At 42.2% G+C, this 25280-nt stretch overlaps 3 protein-coding genes and 1 long non-coding RNA gene across 5 annotated transcripts; 3 read left to right on the top strand and 1 right to left on the bottom strand.

The window, feature by feature from the left end:
• The first annotated feature begins 1053 nt into the window (after positions 1-1053).
• Positions 1054-10070, top strand: LOC121871375. The gene is made up of 4 exons (XM_042373595.1): positions 1054-1151; positions 4224-4331; positions 7519-7629; positions 8293-10070. Exons 1-4 carry the CDS (start codon positions 1130-1132, stop codon positions 9807-9809), a joined length of 1758 nt encoding a protein of 585 aa, XP_042229529.1. The 5' UTR covers positions 1054-1129; the 3' UTR covers positions 9810-10070.
• LOC121871377 lies at positions 4410-6744 on the bottom strand. Of its 2 annotated transcripts, none has more exons than XR_006089865.1 (3): positions 6508-6744; positions 5498-5747; positions 4410-4823 (listed from the first exon to the last, which is right to left on the bottom strand). It is a non-coding gene; the product is annotated as an uncharacterized LOC121871377 (long non-coding RNA). The 2 variants fall into 2 exon arrangements; XR_006089864.1 differs by having other exon boundaries at positions 4410-4848.
• Positions 10071-13240: 3170 nt separating the features above from the next.
• Positions 13241-18346, top strand: LOC121871376. Its single transcript, XM_042373596.1, has 6 exons — positions 13241-13343; positions 14692-14815; positions 16222-16301; positions 16461-16583; positions 16907-17143; positions 17351-18346. Exons 2-6 carry the CDS (start codon positions 14693-14695, stop codon positions 17568-17570), a joined length of 783 nt encoding a protein of 260 aa, XP_042229530.1. The 5' UTR covers positions 13241-13343; position 14692; the 3' UTR covers positions 17571-18346.
• A 1288-nt stretch (positions 18347-19634) lies between these two features.
• Positions 19635-23557, top strand: LOC121871308. The gene is made up of 6 exons (XM_042373527.1): positions 19635-19768; positions 19886-19989; positions 20748-20858; positions 21720-21785; positions 22757-22799; positions 23514-23557. Exons 2-6 carry the CDS (start codon positions 19906-19908, stop codon positions 23555-23557), a joined length of 348 nt encoding a protein of 115 aa, XP_042229461.1. The 5' UTR covers positions 19635-19768; positions 19886-19905.
• Positions 23558-25280: the final 1723 nt, after the last annotated feature.

The raw sequence follows: 25280 nt of genomic DNA on the forward strand, positions 1-25280 counted from the left end.
CGTGCGTACATGAAGTGTATACCAGTGCTTAATAGTTCTTACGTACCTATATGTGTGTCTCCTCCAGCGTGCATGTGAATGAAAGTCAGCACCGTGAGCACTAGCGTAGCTAGGGGGGGGCGGGGGGGCGGTCCGCCCCGGGCGGCACTTTTGGGGGGGCGGCACTTTTGGGTCTGCTCATCACCCATATCTGCAGCTACTGGAGACGTTAATCCATCCCTTTGTATCGGCGGCAAGTTAATCCTTGTCGTGTCTGACCTAACACCTGACCCACATCATCACGGCCACGTCATGAGCTACACCCTTGCTATGCGGCCCCCCCGCCACACACACAACCTGTAACCTGTTGAGGATTAAGGAAACAACTTCAAACAAGTACGCCAGTGAGCTCATGTGGTGTGGGTCAGGTGTTAGGTCAGATACGACGAGGATTAACTTGCCGCCGATACAAAGGGAAGGATTAACGTCTCCAGTAGCTGCAAAACCATGCAGTCTCGGGTCATATAAGTTCATGTACAGCCGACCAATCCACCAGTTACAAGCAATTCACTTCAGTTCTGCACAAGTCTCCATCGTGACAAGACGAGGGGAGGCTAGACGACTTTTAAGTTCTCTTGTGTTTTCGATCCAGTTATTTACTTCGTTGGAAGACATAATACTATAAGGTAAGAAATATTAAAGTATTGGTTAAAAAATATTGATGTGACTTTTGCTGCGGTACTGAGATTAAATATTAAGATTTTGTTTCACAGCATTGCGATTTTATACTAAGACACTATCCTCACTGGGGTACAGACAAAAGCCCCCCCGACAAAAGCCACCCAGACAAAAGCCCCCCAGACGAAAGCCACCCAGACAAAAGCCATATACTTTGATCGGGGTGGCTTTTGTCTGACAACAGTAAGGCAAACTATTTAATATATATATATATATATATATATATATATATATAGAGTGAGTCACTGTGCAATATGTATTTTTTGTAGGGTCACGGGGGGGGGGGCGGCAAACTCAAGGGCCGCCCCGGGCGGCACACACTCTAGCTACGCCACTGACCGTGAGGCGGGCATGCGTCGTGGAGTGGTGGCTGGTTGATGCTACGGTGTGTCAGTAGCTCCCAGCGTCCAGCATGGACGGCGTCGCTGCCAAATGTAAGTCATTTTATCCTCCGTAATAGAGCGTGTGAAGGCTTACGTGTATACTTAAGTAGCTGGGGGTGTAGGCAGTGAATCTTTGTTTAGTCCTGATATAAATTTTGAGTGTGACATTCATTTGTTTGGAGCTTAAACACAGAACACGGCTCCACGTATCCAAACACCTTCCAGCAGCTTGCTCGATATCCTGCAGGATGGAGAGTGATTATACCGTGAAGTGAGATGCAATGATTTGTAATTATAATGACTGTATCAGTCATGTGATGAATATCGTATAATTATAGTGCTTCTAAGACGAGACAGTGTTACAGAACTATATACATTACAGCAAGAAGCATCAAGTGGCTGGCAACAGTGTCCTTTTGAGATCAATAAAACACCAATGAGTCAACCTCTTACTGGAGACAACATCTGACTCGTGCATGTGTTAACCAAGGCTTATATTAAACACTGTCTTAAGGATAAGCCATAATGTGCACGTCCAGATAACGAATTCACGTCTGACAGGGTACTGTCACCCTTTTACCGCAGTGCAGTGTTATCACCCCCCCCCCTTCCCGAGCACGAACACCACTTTCAGGAATTAACTTTAACATGTATTCCTTTGAATCACAGGAATTAATGATGGTCTTGTGTGTGTGTATGTGTTTGTTGTACTCGTGATTAGAAGATATATTGGATTCACGTAACTTGAACCAGACACTATTACTACTACTATTATTATTACATATATAGCTACTATTATTACTCCTACTAATAACAATAATCCTTTACAATACGTTACGAGCCGTCCATGTTACACACTGATACTATACAGTGGCTTCTTCAACCTTGAGCTTTGTCCCCTTGTGGGGCGGAAGTCCGCCAGCTCCAGGTATGTACACTCGACTGAGTAGTGCCCTCTGAGATGTTTATGCACTTCGATTAGGTCACAGGCGGGAAAGGGGTGACCTAATTGATGTGTATAAACATCTCAGGGAGCACTACTCAATCGAGAGTTCTTAGTTCTTACCTGGAGTTGGCGGACGCCCGCCCCACAAGGGTCGCAGCTCAAGGTTGAAGAAGCCGCACCTTAACCACAAGTTCAGAAAACTGTGAGGGGTAACTTTTTCGGAGTGAGAGTTGTAAACTCTTGGAACAATCTGCAAGAGAGTGTTGTGACGGCACCGAGTGTGAGCTCTTTCAAAACCAGACTTGACAAGCACTGGAGCAGGTTCAGATACATTCAGGAGTCAGTGCATTCCCAGTACTTGCCATACGTGCGTAACAGACACGTCACCAAGCAGCTAACGAGCCGACCAGTGGTGAAGAGGATAAAAGTAAAAGTAAAGCAATATACAGTATAAGGAATTAATTAAGGTACTGTACTATACTTTGGTTTACTCAGGTTGTTTCTGGACGCAGGTGATTCCTATACTGTATAACCATCTTGGTGTTTGGTTCGTCCTGACTTGTAATTCTTGGTCGCAGCAGTACTGTCAAGCTGTTCCAGATGTCAACAATCTACTGGGTGAACTGGTGTCGGCGCATTTTCGTATTAGCTCTGACTATAAATTGTGTATTGGTGACCTCTGGAACTATCAACTTGGTGTCGTGGATTTATTAAGTTTAGTTTTATTTCTCTGTCGTAGAATCCATGTATAATCTATTAGCTACGGGTTGGTACAGTGCAGTATTACGAGATGTCTGAGTCTTTCTTTCTTCATCTAATCTCTAGTATCAGTTTTGTTGACCGTCTTTGCGCATTTACCTTTTCCTTAGTGGACTCCAGACCGATAGCTAATACTTTAAATGTGGTCTTACTAATGATTTAAATAACCATGTAGAGTTGTTTTGGCGTAGATTCATAAAATATCTAAAATTATTCCCCTCATCTTATTAGCCAGGATAACTCCTAGACGTAGTTCCTCTTGTTAGGGGATACTACTCGCGAATTAACCTGTAACTGCCTTATAATGTACCTTGACTTATGTGACCTTGTCCTTCATAACTAGATTCTTCCTCGAACTGCTCACCAAGTCCAGTCTTAAAGGTGAGGTGGAAGAGGTGGGCAGTGAGGAGCCTCATCACATTACTGCCCTAATGAATACCTTAGACGTAATAAAGGATAAGTTGATGGCTGTCTCAGCTTAATCTTTGCCTCACCTGGGTGTAATTGAGCTCTACAGCCTCCTCACACCTGTGGACTTGAAGAAATGTATGTGTGTGCATATACTGACTCACTAATACGAGAGGGAATGGAAGGGGAGGTGAGATGGTGAGGGTGATGGAAGGGGGATGAGGGTAATGGAAGGGGAGGTGAAGTGAAGGGAAGTTAGAGGTTACAGCATGACGGGAGGGAAGTGGAGAGCTACACACACACATACACACACAGTCCCTCAGCCTTCATAGGGTAAGGACGTGTGTATTCGGCGCTGCCCGCTCACGCGGCCATGGTCTCTTGATCATGGAGACAGCTGCCAGCCCGGTCTGTCGGGCCCTCCGCTCCCCATCTCCTCCTTCCCATCTGCATTTATCAACATCCTCACACCAACAGTACAGTGCAAAGATTGACGATCAACCCACAAGTGATATACAAAAGTGGCAATTTCAACTGGAAGGAAAAGCACAAAAACACAGCAATACTGAGTGTGGCTGGATCTGACCTGACCTCACGGCTTCACCTGACCTAACCTGAAGGATGGAGCACACCTGCATTGCCCCAAGCTACTGTCCTGGCCATTTGGCCACACACCTGCCCAGCTGCATCCAGCCCATACGAGCACGAACTGACTGCTACAAGAACAGCGCAGTCTCAACCTTTGTAAATATCAACACCTAATTATTATATATCATATTTGTATCACTTATGTTACTTGTGCATCATTTGTAAATCAAGAGAACCATTCCCCAATTATGTAATTGTATATTTTCAACCTTCTGGCTGCCATGCTCTTTCAATAAACCGTTAATTATAATTATTTATTTTACACACACACACACACACACACACATACACACACACACCTGGAGGACTGGTATAGTGAAACATTAATTAAGAGTGTTTGTTTGTGTCTCTATAATTGACAGGTCGTAGTTGGCTGGCGTTGAGATGGTTGGTGGTGGCGGCTGTCCTCATCACGGCGTGGATGACGGTAGCTACAAGTGGCAGCCATTTCTCCTTCACACGATCAAGGGGTGAGTCCCGCTTTATAACATCACAGGAAATAACAGACTTTTTGCCCTAAGTTTATTTTCCCTGAGTCATTTAGGTGTTATGTTACTTGGTGCAGCCATTGGCCTTCATCATTATAAGGCTTTTGAATATTTAGTGGGGTAATTTTTTCCTCTTACGGGAGTGGGTGAGACCATCTAAGAACAAAAAAAAGTTGTTCTGCTGGTGCTGAAGAAGGCGCCTTGGTGTAATGCTGAAGAAGGCACCTTGGTTTAGTGCTGAAGAAGGCGCCTTGGCTGTAGTGCTGAAGAAGGCGCCTTGGTATAGTGCTGAAGAAGGCACCTTGGTATAGTGCTGAAGTCACCTTGGTTTAATGCTGAAGAAGGCGCCTTGGTGTAGTGCTGAAGAAGGCACCTTGGTGTAGTGCTGAAGAAGTCACCTTGGCTGTAGTGCTGAAGAAGGCGCCTTGGTGTAGTGCTGAAGAAGTCACCTTGGTGTAGTGCTGAAGAAGGCACCTTGGTGTGGTGCTGAAGAAGGCGCCTTGGTGTAGTGCTGAAGAAGGCACTGGTGTGGTGCTGGAAGAAGTCACCTTGATTGGTGTAGAAGGCACCTTGGTGTGTGGTGCTGAAGGCTGCTGTGGTGTGGTGAGGCACCTTGGTGTGGTGCTGAAGGCACCTGGTGTAGTGCTGACTGTGGTGTGGTGCGGAGAAGGCACTGTGGTGTGGTGCTGGAAGAATCATGGTGTGGTGTGAAAAGGCACCTTGGTGTGGTGTGAAGAGCACCTTGGTTTGAGTGTACTGGAAGAGAGAGGCACTGTGGTTTGGAGTGCTGAAAGTCTTACTTGGTTTGAGCAGAAAGGAAAGCACTGCTGGTGTGGGGTGCTGGAAGAAGGCGCCTTGGTGTGGTGCTGAAGAGAGCCACCTTGGTGTAGTACAGAAGAAAACTATGGTATTAGTGCTGAAAATATGATGTGAGTACTGAAATCTATGGTATTAATAGTGCTGAAAACTATAATAATTCAGAAAAACTTTAACAAATTAACAAATGCTAAAGGCACTTGTAGTGTGGTGCTATGAAAGAAGGCACCTTGGTGTAGTGTGAAGAAAACTTTTGCTAGTATGTGGCCAGAGAAAGAAAAACTCTGTAATTACTACTACTGAAGCTGCCAGTGTGGTGCTGAAGAAGGCACCTTGGTGTGGTGCTGAAGAAGGCACCTTGGTGTGGTGCTGAAGAAGGCACCTTGGTGTAGTGCTGAAGAAGTCACCTTGGTGTGGTGCTGAAGAAGGCACCTTGGTGTGGTGCTGAAGAAGGCACCTTGGTGTGGTGCTGAAGAAGGCACCTTGGTGTGGTGCTGAAGAAGGCACCTTGGTGTGGTGCTGAAGAAGGCACCTTGGTGTGGTGCTGAAGAAGGCACCTTGGTGTGGTGCTGAAGAAGGCACCTTGGTGTGGTGCTGAAGAAGGCTTTTGGTTTAGTGCTGAAGAGTCACCTTGGTTTTAGTGCTGAAGAAGGCGCCTTGGTGTGGTGCTGAAGGCGCCTTGGTGTAGTCGCGAAGGCACCTTGGTGTGTGGTGCGGAAGGCACCTTGGTGTGTGGTGCTGAAGAAGGCGCCTTTGGTGTGGTGCTGAAGAAGTCACCTTGGTGTGGTGCTGAAGAGCACCTTGGTGTGGTGCTGAAGAGGCACCTTGGTGTAGCCAGGTCACTGAAAGAAGGCGCCTTGGTGTGGTGCTGAAGAAGGCACCTTGGTGTAGTGCTGAAGAAGGCACCTTGGTGTGAGTGCGGAAGAAGAAGGCACGCGGTGCTGAAGAAGGCGCCTTGGTGTGTGGTGAGGGTGCTGAAGAAGGCACCTTGGTGTGGTGCTGAAGAAGGCACCTTGGTTTGTAGTGCTGAAGAAGGCACCTTGGTTTAGTGCTGAAGAAGTCACCTTGGTTTAGTGCTGAAGAAGGCGCCTTGGTGTGGTGCTGAAGAAGGCGCTGGTGTAGGTACTGAAGAAGGCACCTTGGTGTGGTGCTGAAGAAGGCACTGGTTTAGTGCTGGAAGAAGGCACCCCTTGGTTTTAGTGCTGAAGAGTCACCTTGGTTTGGCAGTGCTGAAGAAGGCGCCTTGGTGTGTGGTGTTGAAGAAGGCCTTGGTGTAGTGCTGAGGAAGGCACCCAGCGGTGTAGTGCTGAAGGCACCTTGGTGTAGTGCTGAAGAGAGGCACCTTGGTGTGGTGCTGAAGAAGGCACCTTGGTGTGGTGCTGAAGAAGGCACCTTGGTGTGGTGCTGAAGAAGGCACCTTGGTGTGGTGCTGAAGAAGGCACCTTGGTGTGGTGCTGAAGAAGGCACCTTGGTTTAGTGCTGAAGAAGGCACCTTGGTTTAGTGCTGAAGAAGTCACCTTGGTTTAGTGCTGAAGAAGGCACCTTGGTGTAGTGCTGAAGAAGGCGCCTTGGTGTAGTGCTGAAGGCGCTTAGCAATTATTGGTGCTGAGGCACCTTGGTTGGTACTTTGAAGAAGTCACCTTGGTTTAGTGCTGAAGAAGGCACCTTGGTGTAGTGCTGAAGAAGGCGCCTTGGTGTAGTGCTGAAGAAGGCGCCTTGGTGTAGTGCTGAAGAAGGCGCCTTGGTGTATAGTGCCGAACCTTCTCAACATAGATAAGGTTCTTATAGTCACAGATGAAGTCTTTGTTGGCACTAAACAATTATTTTCAATTCTTCACCGAATCTTGAAATATGAATGAGAGCCTGCAGTCAGAACAGCCTCATTAACTTCTGGAACAAGACTGAAGTGAACCCTGGAGTTACTGAAGTGAGTCATGGAGTTACTGAAGTGAGTCATGGAGTTACTGAAGTGAGTCATGGAGTTACTGAGGTGAGCCCTGGAGTTACTGAAGTGAGTCATGGAGTTACTGAAGTGAGGCATGGAGTTACTGAAGTGAGTCATGGAGTTACTGAGGTGAGCCCTGGAGTTACTGAGGGGTAACAAGTATTCATAAATACAGGTTAAAAATGTACTTGCTATTAATACAGTATTTGAACACAATATATATTTGACTAATGAAAAAATATATATATATTACTCGACCTTTGTAAATTTCTATATAAAATACTGTGTGAACTTGTAATAACGGTCCTACTTAAATTATTATCGAACCTAACTTAACCTAACGTGTGTGTGTGTGATAGATATTTTCTTTCACTGCCAGAGAAATCATCCATGAACCTTGTGTTTCAGACTTAGGTGGCAGTAAACCGATTGAAGAACATTGTTTATCCCAGGACACACGGCGTCGCCTGGCAGCTTCCCTCACCAAGATCCAACGACTCATGAGCGGCGGCCAGTCAGGTACACGCTATGACCACACCTCCTCCTCCACCCACTCCAGCTTACTTCTTTATTCTTCTTTTCCTTGTTCTTATTCCGCTTCTTCTTGCTCATCTGTTTCTTCTTTTTTTTATTCATTCGTCCTGTTCATCCGTTTTCTTTCACCCATCTCCTTCCACCTCATCTTTCTCCTTCAGCTTGGCCTACTTCTCCTCAATCTATAATTATCATGTCCTTGCCATCATCAAGCGTCACAGAGGTTCATGCGAGGAATATGTCCCCCCCTTAACTGAAGATGTAAGAACGTATTTAATTTGACTAGATGACTTGAGCTAAAGTAGGAAAGGAATAATGATGAAGCTGAGACGGAACTTTAGAGTTGGGGAGGTAAATGCGATCCAGTGTGAGACAATATGGCACAATGGACGGAGGATTTTGACAACTCTACCGAGACAACAGGAGTAGCGGTGTTTATTTTGATATTCATCTGACCCCTCCAGGTAAAGGTACTTTTTGGAACGAGTGTTTACCTTGTTAAGATAGTCTTTGTACAGTGTTCTATCGATGTTAGTTTTACACAGTATTTTTGTGTTTTAGCATAAGTCTAACAAGTGTGTGTGTGTGTGTGTGTGTGTGCTGTAAGGTAGTAAGGTCATCAATGATTGTAATTCTTGCTTGGTACAGGCAGCGATGAAGTCGGACGGTGGTCGAGGGAGGTGGGGAGGGTTGTGGCGGAGCTGGATCCTCGCCTGGCCCGGGAGAACCTGCGGCCCCCTACTCTGGTGTGCTCAGACCACCACAACGGCACCAAGTTCTTGGTAAACAACTGCAAAGGAGTTCCCCGCCTCGCTCAGGTGGTGAGTGTGGTGGTGCCAGCGAGGGGGTGGCAGCCCTCCAGAGTGTCGCAGGTGCTACATGGCCTCGCTGCTCACCACAACCTCACCACCATCCTCATCCTGGCTGACGACGACCCCACGCCAGACACCAACGGCATGACGCTCGTACAGAGATATGATCACGCGGTGAGTGACGGGAAGGCGCTCAATGACGCCATCGCGTTAGTGAACACCTCCTTCGTTCTCGTGGCCACGTCCTTGGCTCACTACTCATGGCTTCACTCGCCCCTGGAGCGCCTGGTGAGGGTGCTGGACCGTCTGGGTGGTGAAGGAGTAGCCGGAGGCAGTTATCGTGACGAGCAAGGACAGTGGCGCCACGGGTGCCTTCAGCGTTCCATCACCAACTATCATGCCACTTTCCTCCGTGGTTACCAACACTCTATTCTGGAGTGTATGTACTGTGACGAAGTGCTGGGCCCCTTCCTGGCCAGTACCCACCTCCTCCAGCAGCATCCCTTCCCCGACGAGGTGAGCGGTCCCGCGCTCTATCGCGAATGGCACACCAAAGTGACCCAGGCGGGTTACCTCACACTGGCCTGCCCCGACGTCATGTTTTTCTTACAAGAGGAACCCATCATGAACACTGCCGACTGGAATACTTACGCCACTCGCATGTCCATCCAGACCATCCACTCCTATGATGGTAAAGAGTATAAGTTCAAGTGCAGCGATGTGCACATAAAGTGTGACGACCTGCGCAAAACTATCACATGGTACCTGATACCGCTGTGCTGCCGAGAGGCCATCATGCACGGCATCACCATCCTCGATGACTTCGCGCGAGAGAAGGGGCTGTTGTACGAGATGAGTCACGGCTCCTTGCTGGGCGCCGTCAAGCTGGGCACATACCTGCCCTGGGACTTTGACCAAGACATCTACTACGACTGTAAGGACCGACGAATCTGGGAGACCATCAACGAGTTCTTGAAGGCGCGCAACACCGGCTGCCACCTGCGGGTGTCCAACGACAGGAAGCTGCTGGTCCTTCAGTGCACCACGTTCTTCGTGGACATGCCGTGCAGGAAGCCACTCTCCAGTCACACACTCCCAGCTGTCTACAGGAACGTCACCACGTGGATAGACTACGGTGGGCGGCGAGTGAGCGTCATGGCCAATCCTGGCAGTGCCGCCAGGGACCAGGCCGGCCCTGACAACCTCCGCCACGCCCAACACTGGCGAGTCCCAGGCCACCCTGACCCTGGAGCCTGGAGACCCTGCCAGAACCCCACAGACCAAGCCTGCCTCGACCACCACCCAGCTGACGGCAGCCTCGCCTTCACCAGCCCCCCCATGTGCCTGCCCTGACACCCCTTCCCCACCACCAAAGTGATCTAGCTGCTCCTACATTCCCACACACATTAAAGGGTCCTTCCCTCCCCCAGCACCACCACCACAAGGGGCTGGGGGAGAGTATCATAATCACGTTGTGTTGTTCGCTGGTATATCTTGATGCCTTCACACTCATAGCTGTGTGCAGTGTCGAGGGAGACTTATTATCAGTGTCGAAGGATAAGTGTTGTGAGTGCGATATTTGTATACTCTTAGAAATAAATTATAAATAACAAATATATTTTTAACCCCCCAAAGACATTAAAGTGGTATATATACAGAGTATACACTGTGTATGTATATATATATATATATATATATATATATATATATATATATATATATATATATATATATATATATATATATATATATGTATATATATATCAGTAATAAAGCCCTTTATTTCCGGATATGTGGTATTATATTTTGTTCACTTTTCGATGATCATCTGCCATGTTGGTGTTGATATCATTCGTATGTGAAATAAATATGATATTTTTTTCAATATACTCTACCAACAATTCAATTCAATTCAGTTTCAATTCAAACATACATACTGTACAGTATATCGTTTCTCTCTTGATTTATTTTTTTTATTTATGGTTATTATTATTTTTATCTTATAATTTTTATCTATTATTATTAATTATAATTATTATTATAATATTTTTAGCCCCAGGCCCTGACGTGGGTCAATGACCTGTGCTTGGGTGGGTTAATCCTCGTAAAAAATAAAGTGGGAATTAATATCAGTCTTCTATAAATCTTTAATATCGATGTTCGAGTTAATCAACGACTCTGTAATTCACCTTTTTCATGCATACATTACATACTAATACTTACATGTAAATATCTGGATCATGAAGATTTAGAAACACCAGCTTATTTCACCTGCTGATTAAATACCCTAATGCTAAATGCGAGGGTTAAGTTAGGTTAGGAAGTTTAATCAAGTGAAATAAGTCTGGATGCCTAATCTTTTTAGTGTTGAGATATAACACCAAATACATACTTCCTGTTACAAACTCGAGATTAATCTGAAAGTAGCAACAGATAACATCACTCACCTCAGACCTGCCAGCTGATGAACGAGTGAGCACCGTGGACGACTGGAGCCTACTGTAAATAAAGGAATATGGGCGGTGTTTATATTACATTATCCAAAATGAAGAGACTATAACATAAATAATTAAAATGTTATCATATATTATTAAGGAGTCGGAAAAATATGCTGTGGTAATTGTTGTTTTAATGATAACTTGAAAATACTGTTGATAAACGACCCTGGTAAATATAATTACTTTAATATGTTTACTCAGTAATTGGTAATCACCTGATAAGCTTATATCCTATAAATATGCAGTGTTGTATCTTCTAAAATAGTTTATCAAAATCTTCCCTTTAAAGAAGTTAAACATTTTACTTTTGTTTAAAGTAGAAAGTAAAATAATCTAATTTTTTTATTAAAAATTATAATAAAATTTTTACATTCTCAGAGTAAACATATACATGATATATACCTGTAGTGTAGCCTTTGTTTACGCGGCAAAAGGGCAACATGGCCACGATACTGCGTACCTCAACCTAACCTTGATATAACTCGTGACTTCACTTACCCGTGACCTCACTTATCCTGCAATACCCCCAATGTGCGAGCTACAGCTGACGGTTGGTCTACACCTTGTCCACTCTCTCTTAATTATTGTGTTATTATAAAAGACATAACGATATACGCCTTCAATTAAACACTTACCAATCACTTCAGGTTTTACTTGGGTGCAATACGTAATATACTGATTAATGATTAGATTTACTGATTTTTGTCTCCCCTGACAACAATGTTTAAAATTTAAACGAAAACGAAAAAAAATACGTTATCGGTTGGCAGTCGTTTTAGTCACTTCGAAATAATTTCACGTGTGTTGAATTGTGTACATCTTAAGGAGGAAAGTGCCCAGTTTTTTTTTTTCGGGGATTAGCCAATCCGGGCACAGCTGCCTACTCACTAATGGTGAAAATTAAAAAAAAGAAATGCAGTTACAATTTCACAAAAAGTGTAAAAAATACTGAATATATGAGCTATATACAGTGCAGATATATACAAACAACAGTAAATAGTCGACCTGACCGAAGATAATCTAAGAAAGCTGTTAAAAGCTTATATCCATTTATGTCCCTGGCCACTATGTTATTGGCATTACTTAACAAAAGAGCTAAAAGCGTTCTTACATATTTTGTTATTGGTAAAACCCAAGCTTAATAACAGAGTCGGTGGCTGTTGTGCTGAGGCAGTAAGCCGTGGTCAAGCTGGAATCAAGAAACAGCGTTAACGGTTTTCGTCAGTAGCAGCTGCCTCAAGCCTCCGGGACCCTCTCCCTGTTGGCGCTCGTCGCGATTTTTATTCCCAGGAAGGATACAACGAGGTATTACTTGTCAATTTCAATTTACAAGTAGTTTTAGCATCAGTAAGGGCACGGCGCCTCTACACCTGCACTAACAGGCCAAATCAAATATGAACAAGCATGACGATTTTATTGAATATCTATCCATTTACGCAAATACATCCCATTGGAGAAAAAATCTTTATGTACGGAACATCGGTAAATAAAGAATAAATTTGTGTACAAGTTCCTTTGTATAAATCCCAAGGAAAATCCCAGTGGGCAAGATATCACAATAAACCTATGGAACCTAATTTCATGTCTTGACCAATTTACAGAGGTCAAAGGTCTCCAAAAATTAATGGGAAAATGTTGAATGTACTTGTTAATGTTGGTTTCTTTCATTTTCCATTGTTCGTCAAGACAAAAATATAATAAAATATAATTATATATAAATAAACAGATGGAGAAATGTGCTCGAAAATCACCAAATATATATACTATTTTTTTTTTTTTGCTAGAAGTAATTATTTGGTTAATTTACAGTATGCAAAGAACACAGTTGGGGTCAACAGCTGCTATGAGTAGGTTTATTCCCTGCCATATTTTAACTCGAGTTTTGCATCAATACAAACAAATTCTGAAGAAAATTATTTAACTTAGAGTTCCTTCATCTACTTATGGTTCTGCTGGGTAGTATACGAAAGCAATTATGGTACCTTTGGAGACAACTGAGATGACTTACCGGTACCTGTGTATGGCTGGAGGTTGAACGACCACTCGAGCTTCGGGGGAATGTAGCGGGACTGTTAATTTTCTCCATAGTACAGACTACGACAAGATTCAATTATTAACAAAAAACAATAAATATCATGACTATAAACAGTTCCATTAGCTAAAATTAATACATAAGTTATAATTCAAATAATAATTTCAAGTTCAATATTATCTATATGCGTTAATAAGACATTTTTTTATGAGAGTTGTTAGTTCTGGGAAAAACATACTCCGGCCGGTCGCTCACAGCTGCGGGTAACTGAGTTAGACATTGTTCAGTTCATCCTCAGCATTCCTTGTGTGTCGTTGTCTGCTCCTTAATTTGTTCGCCCAAAATCTATCCATAAAGGTAAGACATGTTTATATAATACTACAGCGAGATAATTAGATTTTAGTTTAATATTTGATAACTAGAAAGTGGTATTTAGTTACGTGTTATTATTATAGCATTTTATCTCATTATTATTATTATTATTATTATCGTATTATTATTTATTATTGTTGTTTTATTATTAGAATTATAAGCAACAAATAGTATATTAATTTAATGTTATATCAGTTACCCCCTGCAGTTATACATGTACACATACAAATACAGAGTATACATACACAGATGTGCAGTACATGTGAATAAATATCCACACACAGAATAATATACATTCATAGAAGAAGTGTTTCCTTATGTTCGTTCTGCATGATAACTTGGCGAGCTTTTATGATTATGAATGTTTCAGTGAGACCGGCCTGTTGTGCCTTGACTGAAGGGCTGTAGAGAGAGAGAGAGAGGATCACCTGAAGATTAGCCCCCCCTCTGCTTGTTTCACTTCATGATTAAACAGCCACACACTCACCTCACCTAACCTAATAATTCACTTAACAACTAACACACCTGTTGATCTTTAAAGGTAATAGGATAGAACGGAAGAGTGACGCCCAACTTTCTCTGATGCGTCCAATGGTTGTAACTCACTGTGCACTCTGAGTTCCTACTAGTGTACTCTATGTACGCTTGAGGTACTAATACTGTACTCTTTAACAAAGTACTCTGAGGTCCTCTAAATGTAATCTGTAATATTACTGTACTCTGAAGAGGTATTACTAAAATACTATGCAAGTTAAATGTAACTATGTACTGTCAGGTATTATTAACGTACTCAAAGTACTCTGAGGGTCTATTAATGTACTGGTACTATGGTGGGCAAAAGTCTCTTCCCTCAGCCCTCCCTCTCTTTCCCCCTTTGCCCCCCCCCCCCACCCCGTTATACGCACTACAGTACACAGTGCGTCATCTGTTGGACGATTACAGCACTTCCCTCAGTTGCTTTGTTATTCGAACCTCAGGTGATTCAGTCACGTTGTGGCTGGCTGAGGGAAGGAACTTTTGCCCAACTTAACCTAAACTAACCCATAATATCCCCTTCACAACCACCACCTCTCTACCTCTCCACCGAGCAAACATGACACAAGTCTCAAGTAAATAGAAATTAAAACCCAGACACGAGTACATAAAGTGACTACGACGGAACTGTCTTGGGTTACTGTCTCTTACCTGTCCTTAAGCTTGGAAACCCTAACCTAACCAACTTTTGAGGTGAGTTGTGCGTATATACAGGTATGACAAAGGGTTGGTACCTACCCGGGTAGAAATATCAATCACCCACAACCTAACTTTATAAAAATATACCTAACCCCTACAGGATGCGAGTGGGTGGCGTGACGTTGGTTTGGGTGGCGTGGTCATGTGTGGGCGTGATGCTGAGTGAGGGCGGAGGCGTGGCCAGAACCCTTACTGAGGCTGGAGAGAGACTACTGGCTCTTAAGGTAACAGTCCTACAGTCTCTAGGCTGCCTCACAACATTCACTAGGCTGCCTCACAACAGTCACTAGGCTGCCTCACAACAGTCACTAGGCTGCCTCACAACAGTAACTAGGCAGCCTCACAACAGTCACTAGGCTGCCTCACAACAGTCACTAGGCTGCCTCACAACAGTCACTAGGCTGCCTCACAACAGTCACTAGGCTGCCTCACAACAGTCACTAGGCTGCTTCACAACAGTTACTAGGCAGCCTCACAGCTGGTCACTAGGCTGCCTCACAACAGTCACTAAGGCTGCCTCACAACAGTCATTAGGCTGCCTCACAGCAGTACTAGGCAGCCTCACAACAGTCACTAGGCTGCCTCACAGCAGTCACTGGGCTGCTCACAACATCACTAGGCTGCCTCAGTCAGTCACTAGGCTGCCTCACAACAGTTACTAGGCAGCCTCAGTCAGTCACTAGGCTGCCTCATCAAACAGTCACTAGGCTGCCTCACAACAGTCACCAGGGCTGCCTCAACAGTCACTGGCAGTCCTTCCCACACAATCACTAGGCTGCAGTCACTCACCTCACAGCAGTGGCTGCCACACAACAAGCTAGGCTGCCTCTACAGGCCTGTTGCCTCACAAGCAGTCACTAGGTTGCCTCACAACAGTCACTAGGCTGCCTCACAACTCACTAGGCTGCCTCACAACAGTCTCTAGGCTGCCCCACAACAGTCACTAGGCTGCCTCACAACAGTCATTAGGCTGCCTCACAACAGTCACTAGGCTGCCTCACAACAGTCTCTAGGCTGCCTCACAACAGTCACTCGGCAGCCTCACAACAGTCTCTAGGCTGCCTCACCTCCTCACATGACTGGCAAGACCCGGATATATGAGATAATTGGTCAACAAAGGTTTTGATTTCTATGTACTCCAGTTCAGAGAGCTAATTCTCGACTGTATTCATTTTCCCCTTATTTGGTGTATAAGAACAGACAAAACTAGTAATTAAAGCTTTAAGAATGAATGACGAAATGACGTATATATAGTCCTGAGACTGTAATGTAACTGGTGTGTGTGTGTGTGTGTTTTCCCCAGCTGCAGTGCACACAAGTCAGTTGGTCATCTTTAAGAATTCTCACCCAGACTCGATGGCCTTGAAATACCTCATCTTTAAAAATTCTCACCCAGACTCGATGGCCTTGAAATACCCCAATACTTAAGTTATTTCACATTTATTTTGGTTTGTTTTTTACAATGTGAGAGTATTTTAACCACCATTGATCTTATATTTAAATAAATGAATTATGGTGCTTAGAAATATGTTATAAATTAAAATTATAATATTTTAACGGATCAAATTAATTGTATAAAGGAAAATGGATTCGGATTAATTTAGGGGTAACTATACTGTTTGACTTTTAGGATAAATGGTCGAAGTTGTCGGGAGTACCAGAGACTAAACGACGGGGCGGACTGCCAGACGAACACACATCACACTTTTGGCAAGTATCTGACAGAAAACTTTTATATGGTACCTTTTATTACTATTTATAATATTAACTTCGAGTGTAGCTTAATATTATGGAACAAAAATAGAAGAAAGATAATAACTAGAATATTTAGAATAAAGTTTTTATATGTGGGTCATCTCTCTATCACAGGTCATCATGGCAGGGCGGTGATGGGCCGTTGACCAACAAGGTGTTAGAACTGAGGACGCCAGCAGACAAACTGACTGCCATCAGACAGCGACTCGTCCACGGGATCATTAAGGAGGCGAAGCAGTGAGTGGCAAGAGGCTTCAATGTTCCCGTTACTGGAGTCTTTTTTTTTTCTTTACCTTTTCTAACGATGTTTTTATTTCCTCTAGATATTAGTACATTTTCTTTATTTTAACAAGTGGTTTATGTTTTTCTCTTAAAATTTTACTCAATGGTGAATACTAGAGTTCGCGGCCTGTGTTTGTACCAGCTTATACTCTAAGGAAATTATGCGACGTTTTGGTTGTTAAAATTTGGAGACTTTTCATTGCTTTAGGATTACTAGTTGGTGTATTTTACTCAGCATTGTTTTCATCTTCGTTAATCACTGCTGCACTTCACCCCAGGCTGCCCTCCAACAATCAATCCATCATGTCCATCGCCTTCCTGGCCTTCGGGGTGATTCTGTTCGACGTGCTGGCCGACGCGATGTTCGGGGGGACTTCCAACATCCTGGCGGCGCTGGGGGCGAACGGCGGTGCCCAGGCCAGAGTCGCCGTTCTCCCGGGCTTTGGACTCTTCGGTGACAACCTCAACAACCTGGCGGAAGTTGTCCTTAATATGATCACCATTTACTTGTACAGGTCAGTAGAAGCCTCATCTTCACCCCCCCCCCCTTACACACTATAACGTAAACTAAAAAAAAAAAATCTACTTGCCTTTGCTTAGTGATTATTGTACCATCTTTTGGAATAGTTATGTATTTATCTCCAGTGTTATTATATGGCGACTGTATCAATGTTACAGCTATCACTATTACTCCTACAACTAACTTTATCTTCGCCACACAGGGACGAGAGCCCGGACTGCGGTGAGCGTCTGCTGTGTGAGAGTAACCAACAAGCCGTCAGCCGCGGATTCTTCGACTCTCTGGTGACTTACATAAGCGGGTTCGCCGTCTCTTTCTTCCTACACGAGGCGCCTCTCTCACGCAACCTGGAGGCCATGAGATCGGGGAGGAAGGGCCAGAACTGTATCGAGATCTACCCTCAGTGCTCCATCACTCTCTGAGGTCTGTCCCACGCCCTCAACCACGCTGCTAACGTCAGCATCACCGTCTTCAACAGCCTACAGGACGCTGGCGAGGTAGATGCAGAAGGCGTCGTTAGGGTGAACTAGTAAGGTGAGGCAGGAGGGACCAGGTACATATACACTGGTGGGTGTAGGGTGATCTAGAGTATGGGAGGCACAGGTTAAGAGTTACTAAACAGACTCGTCACCATCGCCGAAGTTGTTAACCAAAGATAAGGCGATGAAGTTGTATTATGAAAGACCTATGTCGTCTTGTTTGACTATCTGGGCATTACTAAGTTAAGTTAATTTTAAGAGACACTTCATTCAATAGATTAATTCAAGGAACATTTTATTTATTGTTTATTACCAGTAAGTATAGGTGTCAGTGTGGCGTCCCCTTCCTCTATGTTATCTTTACCCTGTCTTCAATAATGTCTATGAACACAAACATACTGTACGAGCATCACATCAGTCACTATTTTAAATTCTCACAACTGATACGTGTTCTTATAATATTTTCTTCTTGACTAATGTATGGTAAAGACAGCGTGGAAGAAGGACATATGGAGCTGCGTCTCTTTAACCCTCTAGGCGGAGTGTGGCTGAGGCTGTGACGTCATGCTGTACTATTATAGTTACGGTAGTAATATACAGTATTGTATGATACTAAGATGGCGGGATACCTGTAATTGTGATGAAATATTTATGATATACTGTATATTTTATGACATTCAAATGTCTCTCTTCATCTCCTGTAAAGTACTTAAGGAAAATGTAGTTTCATTACCTTTATAAATGACACCAATGCACACCAGCTTACTTCACCCGCTGATTACACACTCTATCGTTAACCTTATCTTTACATAATGTAATATGTGACGCTTAAGTAGCATTAGGGTGTTTAATCATCATTGAAAAATGCTCAAAGGAGGGCCACCAAACTGGTGCCTGCACTTCGGCACCTCAGCTACCCTGAGAGATTGGAGCGCCTGAACTTGCCTACCTTATACTATAGACGGGCAAGGGGGGACCTAGTTGAGGTGTATAAGCATCTCAGGGGGCACTACTCAGTTGAGTGTCCTTACTTGGAGCTGGCGGACGCTCGCCCCAGAATACTGCGAGGGCAAACTTTTTCGGAGTGAGAGTTGTAAACTCTTGGAACAATCTACCAGAGAGTGTTGTGACGGCACCGAGTGTGAGCTCTTTCAAGACAAGACTTGGGCAACACTGGAGCGGGTTCAGGTACATTCAGGAGCCGGTGCATGCCCAGTATTTGCCAACAGTGTGTAACAGAGACGTGACCGATCGCCCGGGCGGCTAGCGAGCCGATCAGTGGCGAAGAGGATAAAAGAAAAAAGTAAACTGATTCCAATTATATTATCCATTAAGCTATTGGCAGAATGTTTTAATCTGAATGACTCTGCAAGGTAATAATTTTTTTATTGGAAGTTATTCAACTCAGACAAATACAATTTTATGAACTGTATTTTATGTATTTCTTTTAAAAAAATTCTCTGTAATGGCCACAACCCGTACACCTCTTTGGTCTATACACCGTAAGTAAAGTATATATACTTTTTACTATTATCCTCTTCGCCACTGATCAGCTCGTTGGCCGCTTTGGACTGTTGAAATATATATAGGCCTACAGTATATTCTTTTTTAAATATAATTTTCGTCACTTATCTTACTAGCCGTTTGGTTGGTCTAGCCAGTGTTAGTATAGGAGGGAACCAGAGACCGGGAAACCTGAGGTGTTTGGGAGGGTCACACTGGAGAACACCCTGTGACCCAAGGTGACCCTGTGACCCAAGGTGACCTATCTTGCTGTGGCCCTTCTCAAGTGTGTCAGGGCCGAGGCTCGAATCCTTGACATATTGGTGAGAGCTATGTGTTTATGTCTGTAATTATTATTATTATATGAATGACATATAGTGTCATGTAAGATTTAGTATATGACAGTAAGAGATACGAAACTAGTTTATTTATAATTCGAAACATAAATTTCTTTTACCTTTAGATTTGTGATCATAAAGTAAAATATAAATAACGTAGAAAATAAGGATTACAAAAACTATTATTATACCGTTATATAGGTTAATTTTAGTAATTATTATAGGCTTGGACTCCCTATATTCCAGGAGTGTTTACAAACAACCATTGGAGGAGGGATGAAGGAAGGACTTAAAAGACTGGTATATATATAACTACCTTATTAGTGTTAATCTCTTTATTATCTTTGATGTTACAAGTTAATTGGGTTTTCTGTGTGTTTATTTTATTCTGATTTTGATATTTTCACTAATTTTCAGAGTTTTATTTATAATTTATCATGAAGATTAAATCAGAGGATGTTGAACGTCAAGATGAAGACGGAATCATCAGGTTTATCCCAGCCAGTACACGACTACATGATGTAAGGCAGGTTAGTTATGTGATTCAGTTAAAATCAGGTATATATAGTATTTCAGTTCAGTCAGCTTAGTTAAAATCAGGTATATAGTATTTCAGTTCAGTCAGCTTGCATTTATACAACCTCCGTGGTCAGGTGGCATGATGCAGGGTCTCTCACTCTACTGACAGCTGGATGAGGTGGTATTACGGGGTCTACCCACATCATCAAATGTTTGAAGGTTTTGGGAATTGACGGCATAGTGTAGATCTGCTTAATTTACCCTGCATTCTGCTTCATAGTTCAAATGGAGTTGTTATTGTCCCTGTGTGTTACTTCTTGACAGGAGTTTAAGAATGTTGCGTGTTGGTCTCTCCCTGACTGCACCTTGTAACGGAGATGCTGCACATGACTTACCATGCTTTTATTACAAAATGGACTTCCTTATAATATATAGAGGCAATCTAGGTTGTTGTATTGTTGCAAATGCTTATTATAACAAGTGTAATTGCATGACTACTAAGTTTGGTACTAGCTATATTGCACAAAATTATATGGGCCTTCAAGCGGTCATCATTCAGGGCATTTGTACAAGAACATATTTAAAGTAAGTTGTTTTAGTTACTTTCATTCAACTTTTACGTTTTACAGATAAACAAGCCCATTAGGAACATTTTAAAAGATGGTTTTGTTTGTGTATAAATAAGTAAACTAAACTGTTGTTATACTGACACTATTTTTAGTTTAGGAATTTTTAATACTGTTCTTATTTTCTTGGAAAGGAGGAGAATTTAAGCCAGATTGGGGTGGCTGGCCCTAGTGGCAGTGAGAGGAAGAAGCCCGGACGACTCAGGGAAAAACTCAGCACTCGTCCCTTCACCAGGTTTGATGAGGTATACTGTCCATGGTCTTGCATGATCCTTCTGATGGTTACTGGGAAGCTTTTACCTTTAATAGAACTTTATATTCTGTTTTGAAGTACAGTACTGTGGAGGTATATTATAGATTGTTTTAAATACAGAATTTTCTTATATTGGGTCTTTATTATATTTTCATAAAACATAAGTAAAGATATGGGAGAGAGGAGAAGGGTTAATTCTTTGTTTCCTCCATTGTCCTCATAGATAGAAATATTTGATTATTTGGGGTAGTAAACAATGGTGGTTTATTGAACTTCAGAAATAAAGGATTGGTCGTGTTATCCCACGTTATGATCAAGAACAGCAAACAGTCCTGTAATGTGTGTGGCAGTTTGACCAGGATACCAACCACATCATGTTAATTAAAGTTAATTGTCCTTATTATTTGAACACATATCTAGTTCCCTCTCTTTGGATATGAACGTTACTATTCAAGGGAGAAACGACATTTACCAGTATACTGTACTAGTTGGTTGGGCATGTCCAGTGTTAGTACAGGAGGAGACCAGAGGGACCCGGGTATGTTTGGTAGTGAGGGTCACACTAGACAACACCCTCCTCATACCCAGTCCAAGAGAGAGATGAACCCAGGTCACATCTTCACCACTGTACCACTGACACTCCCACCAATCTAGCCCCAACACCCTGACAGTGTACCGCCAACACTAATATTGTATCTCAGAATTTAATTAGCTCAGAACATGATGGATGAACAGAGCTCTTAAGAATTATAATATTTTATTTTATTTGTAGTACAGTTTAATTTTTTGTTTAACAGGATATCATTAGCAGTTATGTTTATTTAATCACAAATTTTGCTTTTGTGACTGTCAGCCCCCGGACAGTGGTGAGACGGAGGCACCTGATGTCAAGACGCGGTGGCAGAAAGAAGCAGCTAAGGTACAGTACATGATCTACACCTTGTACTGTACACTATGTCTTGGGGAGCTGTAATTATTTGTTTATAGTTACTATATTAGGCAATAGTATCCAGTGGGTATAGATTTAACTACTGTTACTACTACTAGTCTACTACTACTACTAATGTACTGTACTGTATTACTACTAGTATTGCTGTTTCTGCCCATATAAGTGTGACTGCTGTACTGCTAATAAAAATGTGACTGATTTCAACCTACGCATGAGTTAAGTTACTGAGGTTTGTGTGTAACTCCAACTTTAGTCCTGTAGATACAGTCGACCCTTGTTAAAACGGACCCCTTTAATCCGGATATCGGATAAATCGGACGAAATCTGAATTAAGCAAGGGACTGTCCGTGCCAAATTTCTGGTTGTAATAATTCATACAACTGTATCATTAGTCTTTATTAAACATTATACTTTACTGTAGTTGGATTGACTAATAAGACTGGTATACTGTCACAACAAATAAAGTAGTGTACCTCAGTCTGTCTCACACATAGTATAGTATAACTAATTAGGATCTCATGACTATAAAGAACCCCGAGCTTATTACACCTGATGATTAAACACCTGATTCATAACCTAACCTAACATAATGTAACTTAACTAAACCTAATCCAACAACAAACCCAACCTTCAAACTACCCAACTTAACTAAACCCTAACCCAACTTAACAAACCTACCAACAACAACTTAACCCAACCACCAAACCTAACCAAACTTAATGTACCATCACTTAACCTAACTCAGATTAACCAAACCTAACCAAATTAATGTACCAAGACATAACCTAACCAAGTATAATGTAACCTAATCTAACCTAACCATCATTAGTGTTGGTGTATAATCATCAGGTGAATTAAAGCAAAATTTCCTAATCTTCATGAGCATTAACTAAGGTGTTTTTTCTATTTTGTTCTCGTTTTGATAGTTATTTAACTCCCAGGCCAGAGCTGCTTCACGGATAGAAAGCGAGAACTTTTTTATCAGCATTTATTATAACCATTCCTATTGTTGTTTCTATTTAATTTCTGTTATGTCTATTAGGTGATTATATCAGTGTTTATAGTATAGTGTCCTGTTGCCATTCTATAAAACTGGGTTGGTGATAGGAAAGACATCAGCCAAAACACTCTCTTGATACCAACTGGACCGACACCATCAGGTAATCACCTCCCCCGCCATGAAGTTTGAAAAATGGCCCTTGATTGGTGATGATAGTTAGTTTCTAAGTAATTAATGAGATAAAATTACAGATTTAATTTGATTGTAGACAGTATAGAAATCGTTTTGTAATATTCAGTATTTATTTTGTTAACTAAGAAGATTAATTTTGTTTTTTGTATGAAGATTAGTCACAGAGGTTGTCCCAAAGACTCCGCCATCGTCCCCCAAGGAAGAACCACGAGAGACGACACAAGTGAGGATGTTATTGATGGTATGATTTTATTAAAGAGATTTTTCACAGTTTATATTTATTGTTTTGTTAAGGTCACTGTTGTGTAAATATATTAAGTATTTAGGTCACTGTTGTGTAAATCTTTAATATTTAGGTCACTGATTGTAAATATATTAACCCTTGGTGATGATCCATTGAGGTGCCTTCATAAGTTTATGACTCACTCAATAATAAATTTCATGTTTCTCTTGAGTTCTTGTCATAGTATTCAGTATTGTTGTATTGCCTGACTCATTTTGTACAGATGACGTACCAGAGCACTGTGATAATAATGGCCATGTTGATTAAGGTTTTATAATTGTTTTCACTGGTGAGTTGAGTGGTGCTTCACTTTTGTTGGTATGACAACTGACTGAGGATGCTTTTGTATTATGTGTAAAGTACAAATTTTAATGTTTTCTTTGAGGAGAAAGACAAACATTTAAGCTTTCTTATGTGCCAAAATTTTTCTGCTTCAAGAATCACCCTGAATTGTGTTGGCAAGAGTAGTGGTCTGATGCCGCCGCTCGAGGTATCTTCTGGAAAGGTCCGATGAATTTAAAATTATCACCTCGACTCCTGTTGTCTCGGTAGGGTTGTCAAAATCCTTCGTTTATTGTGTCATATTGTCTCAAATGTAAAGATACTTTTTGGAGCAAGTTTACCTATCCTGTTATTTCCATCCGTTTGTAAGAACAGCTAATAGAAAAATCTCTTGCAGTTATTCTCTGGCATTAACTTCACTTAAATTTGCCTCACTTGACTTACACAGAGGAGGAGGCGAGAGTTAGCACTTGTGGGTCCTCGAGCAGCTAGTGACCCACCTTGTCCCTGCCCAGTATGTGTGTACAATAAGAGATGCTTCCATGATAGGGAAGCCTCTTCTTGCCCTCACCATTACCAAGTTGGTGTAGTGTGGTCTATTGTTAGGTGTGGCTGTAGACTATTGTCATTAGAGGCCACGGTGATTATAATTTAGTTTATTGTGTGACCATAACTAGAGGAAAAATGGCCATAAAACATTGAGGATGATGATGATTGTGTGACCATTAATTGAGTTCATGATGATTGTAATTTAGTTAGTGTGACCATTATTAGTATTTATTAGATGACATAACTTTCCTGGGGTCATGCCTAGACACTCCAGTATGTACACACATTCATTTACACATACTTTACACTCTTAATACGAACACACAAACTTACCCATAAATATACACTGTATTCTACTTTCTATGTTGTATGAATATTGTTACTGTATATTATACCCTCACACACCTACAGTTTACACATTTATGGCAATCTAGTTCCAACCTTATCTACACTAAGTCATGTACACTACTTATAAAAATATATTCTTTAGATACACACATACAGACACATGTACATACACACAGACACATGTACACACACTCTTACACACACACACACACACACATGTACATACGGTACTTTTACACACACACACACAGATACATACTCTTACATACACACACACACACACACACATACTTGCACAAATCAGACAAGATTTGCTTTGTATCTTAGAAATATGAAAATGTGTCTTAGAGTGGCGTGATTACAGGTGACGTCCACAACAAGATTGATGCGACGTGGCGCTGAGAAACCTTGCAGATGAGGTCTGTACATTGGTGAGAAGCCGTACATCACACAGACCAATCTCAACATTACTGAAAACAGGTTTCTTCGTCAGGAAGCAGGTTGGTTGAACTGAAATAAAACTGATGGGACAGTTTATTAATTTTCAGCCTTTCCTGATTTTGTTTGTTGGAATACAGTGAACTATGAAACTTAATGGTTTTTATACCTGTTAAGGTTTGCTATATATATTTTCATCTATCGTTCTATGACTGTTTGATCCATCCTTAATATTGCAACCAGTTATACTATATCGTTTGGATTCCCTGAAGATTAGGTCCCCCTGGTTATTTACATAAATATTAACCACTCTAATGGTGACTTAATTTAACAGAAACTCCTGCCAATTGTCATTAGGGTGTTTAATCTTCAG

The sequence above is a fragment of the Homarus americanus genome, unplaced genomic scaffold (genome assembly GCF_018991925.1).
Source record: "Homarus americanus isolate GMGI-L3 unplaced genomic scaffold, GMGI_Hamer_2.0 scaffold45698, whole genome shotgun sequence".
Classification (NCBI taxonomy): Eukaryota; Metazoa; Arthropoda; class Malacostraca; order Decapoda; family Nephropidae; genus Homarus; species Homarus americanus.